At 21.2% G+C, this 3,940-nt stretch overlaps 1 protein-coding gene across 1 annotated transcript, besides 5 other annotated features; it reads left to right on the top strand. All coding sequences in view use genetic code 6, as the record gives it.

Moving 5' to 3' along the window:
• Window positions 1–380: 380 nt before the first annotated feature.
• Window positions 381–429: a microsatellite.
• A 145-nt stretch (window positions 430–574) lies between these two features.
• On the top strand, window positions 575–2,541 carry IMG5_104410 (zinc finger lsd1 subclass family protein, putative; the record flags this gene model as incomplete). Its single annotated transcript, XM_004035118.1, has 4 exons — window positions 575–668; window positions 918–1,052; window positions 1,182–2,234; window positions 2,522–2,541. The coding sequence occupies 4 exons, from the start codon at window positions 575–577 to the stop codon at window positions 2,539–2,541; spliced, it is 1,302 nt and encodes a 433-aa protein (XP_004035166.1).
• Window positions 1,285–2,113: a microsatellite.
• Window positions 2,542–2,956: 415 nt separating the features above from the next.
• Window positions 2,957–3,003: a microsatellite.
• Window positions 2,957–3,005: a microsatellite.
• A 115-nt stretch (window positions 3,006–3,120) lies between these two features.
• Window positions 3,121–3,171: a microsatellite.
• Window positions 3,172–3,940: the final 769 nt, after the last annotated feature.

Raw genomic sequence — 3,940 nt, 5'->3', positions numbered from 1 at the left:
AAAATAAAATAAATTTAATTTTTTTTTTACAAATAAATTATACTTCACAATTTTATATTTAAATATTTTTTAATTATTTAAATAAATTAAATAATATGTATTTTATTTTTAATTAATTTATACTTTTGATTGCAAATATAAATAAATTATTCCTTATTTTAATACTTAAAAATAGTAATGATAATATAAAAATTATAATAATTATAGAATATAACAATAAATTAATATATATAATGCATATTTATATACTTTATATAATTTAAAGTTTTTAGTCATTCATATAAATAAACTAATCAAATAATAATAAAAAAATATTATAAATTTTTATTATTTAATTTTATACTTAAAATTAATATATAATATATATAAAAAATATATTATAATATATTACAATTAAAATTTAATATCATTTAATAAAAATTAATATATGAATATAAAATTAAACATAATGAAAAAAAATATTTTAATAATATTAAATCTAATTTTAATAGTTTATACTCAAAAATAAGTATAGTTATAAAAATGTTTATTCGGTGATTTTGTCATAAAGGATATTGAAAATTGTGGTTTTGAAATGAGAGGACTTGCTGGAAGTGATTATGTTTCTAAATGTGCTACATATACTCTTTTAGGAGGGTATAATATATGCGGAAAAGATTGTGTTATAAGTAATAGTTTTAAATCAATTAATCCTTTATATAGTTATTAATTCACTTTTTAGTTTATGTTGATTGATTCATGGGATACTAATGAATATTTCATTATTATGGTAAATGGAAATGAGGTATTTCGTGCATAAAAAGTTGATGGAATCAAAAATTTATGTGGATATATGACAAATGAGAGAACTTAATCTGCAATTTTTGAATATAATACTAGTGATTAAAATATTGAAGTCAAATTTATTAATAACTTAGATTAAAGTCCTAACAATGAATCTTTAGGTATAAACGAATTTGTAATTTATGCTAATGAATGTATGGCTGGATGTTTAGAATGCACTGACGCTGTTTCTTGTAGTAAATGTCCAGTAGGCTAGTATTTAGAAACAGGTAAGTGTATTAATTGTATAGCAAATTGCGAAGAATGTACAAAAAGAGATTCCTGTGATTTATGCAAAAATGGATTTCTTTATAATGATTTTAAATGTAATACGACTTGTCCAAATAATAAATATGTAGATAATACAACTAGAACTTGCAATGATTGTAATTTTAAATGTAAAACTTGTTCTAATGCAATCAATTGTAACACTTGTTATGCAAATAGAGTTCTTGCAAATGGTTGCGGATGTCCTGTTAATAATTATGATAACTTGAAATACTAAGAAGCTTGTTTTCCATGTTCTAATATATCTGCTGGATGTTCTACATGTGATAATGTTACGTGCTAAGCATGTCTAGCGCCGAATTTTTTAGATGGTAATTTATGTGTAATAGACTGTCCTGCAGATAAATGGGGAAATACAGCAACTAGATAATGCACAGCTTGCTAAGCTAAATGTTTAACTTGTTCTAATGGCAATAATTGTGACACTTGCTTTTCAAATAGAGTTGTACCTAATTGCGGATGTCCTGTTAATAATTATGATAACTTGAAATACTAAGAAGCTTGTTTTCCATGTTCTAATATATCTGTTGGATGTTCTATTTGTGATAATAAAACGTGTTAATCATGTCTATCGACGCATTTTTTAGATGGAAATTAATGTGTAATAAACTGCCCTGCAGATAAATGGGGAAATACAGCAACTAGATAATGCACAGTTTGCTAAGCTAAATGTTTAACTTGTTCTAATGGCAATACTTGTGACACTTGCTTTTCAAATAGAGTTGTACCTAATTGCGGATGTCCTGTTAATAATTACGATAACTCTGATTACTTATAAGCTTGTTTTCCATGTTCTAATATATCTGTTGGATGTTCTACATGTGATAATGTTACGTGCTAAGCATGTTTACCGTCATATTTTTTAGATGGAAATTCATGTGTAATAGACTGTCCTGCAGGTAAATGGGGAAACACAGCAACCAGATAATGTAAAGCTTGCTAAGCTAAATGTGTAACTTGTTCTAATGACAATACTTGTGACACTTGCTTTTAGAATAGAGTTCCTTAATAATGTAATTGTCCTTAATATTCTTATGATACTAACGTTTTCAGTTAAACCTGTACTATGTGTTCTACTTTTTCAACTGGATGTGCTACATGCAGTACAACTGAATGTCTTACATGTATAAGTCCTTATTATTTTTAATTAAACTCAAATGGATAATGTGATTCATGCTTAAGTATAATGACTAAAATGCATTTTAGTAATGATTTATTGTCTTTAATTATATATTTTGATAATTATTTTACTAATTTGTAAATTGATCTTATTCTCACAAATTTAGATTTCTAAAGTTATTCTTCTTAAATATAATTTACTAATTAGCTTTGCATTGAAACATTGGATTAAGCCTTTATTTCTTCTAAATTATAAGGAAATATTTTGTGCTCTTTCAACAAATCTTAAAAGACACTCACAGTTTAACTTGATACTATTAGTACTGTTAATAAGGATGATATAATAAAAATAAAACCTGGTGTATTTAAATTAACAAATAATGGATTTGATTGTCCTGATTTTCTATAATAAATAATAGGAAAAGTAATTTTAGACGCAAGTCCAGTTATAGAGTTAACTTAAACAAGTCCTGTCTCAATATGTTAATAAGCATAAATAAGAATATCTAGTGTTTCTAATTTATATATATTTATAATAAATTGATATATTTCTAGACTAAAAAATGTAAAAAAGCATAATAAAAAGAAATTTAATTACAGAAATTATTTTTAATAAGGATTTTAACGATGAAAAACAAAATAAATAATTAGATAATATTTTAAGAAATAATGAATAATTTTTTTAAATAAAAAACTAAAATCTAATAATAACTTCCATTAAAAAATTAATATTTTTTAAAACAAATATTATTTATAATAACAAAATATTTTATATATTTTACATATTATAATGAATTTTTATTTAATATTTTTATCAAAATAAATAACATAAAAAAAATTTACAAAATAGTTTTATTAAATTATTTAATAAATAAATAACATTAAAAACAAATTTAATTTTTTTTTATTATTTAAATATTTTTTTTTTAATTATATTTATTAAGTAATTTGTTTTTTGAAAAATAAAATTTAGACTAATTATAATATTAAGATATTTAAATAAAAAATGAAAATGATGCATAATCTATCAATTTATTAGGTTCTTTGATCTCATAATAGCTATAATCTGAAAAATTATAATGGAAAATAAAAAAAATAGTACCATTAGAAATTTAATCTAACACAATAGAAAATAATAATAATAATAGGTCAATAACTGAAAATTAATAAAAAGGAAATGATTAATTGATAACATAAAATCATTCATCTTCTTATAAATACGTTAAAGATAGTTATAATAAAATAAACTCATAAACTAGAAGATGGCTATAACCTGACAACGATAAGGATAAAATATAAGATTCAGAAAATAATTAGACTAAACTTTAAAAAAATAATTTGGTTAAAAGAAAAAAACATTAATCTAGTTTAATTCGATTGTAAATTTAATAAAACTAATAAATAAATAAAAATGTGAAAAACGACTATAAATATGAAGAAAAAACAAAGGATAGTGGCGATTAAGTTTAAAAAGGTTTAAATAAAATTAGTTAATCAGACTAATAATAACAATAAAAAGTTTAATTAAATCTATTAACTAAAAATAGCTACTTATTACAAATAAATAATAAAATGTCTTTTTATAATAAGATTATTTTATAAAACTTTTTAAAAGAAAGTATAATATTTTAATTTATCTAGTTTACATGAATTAATTTAAATATATATTCTTTTTAATTAATTCTTAAGTAGGTCTTTTAGAATAACTTAA

Source organism: Ichthyophthirius multifiliis (genome assembly GCF_000220395.1).
Source record: "Ichthyophthirius multifiliis unplaced genomic scaffold scaff_1120509250867, whole genome shotgun sequence".
Classification (NCBI taxonomy): Eukaryota; Ciliophora; class Oligohymenophorea; order Hymenostomatida; genus Ichthyophthirius; species Ichthyophthirius multifiliis.
Note: the sequence above shows the minus strand (reverse complement) of the source record. Positions and strands in the feature narration are given on the sequence as shown.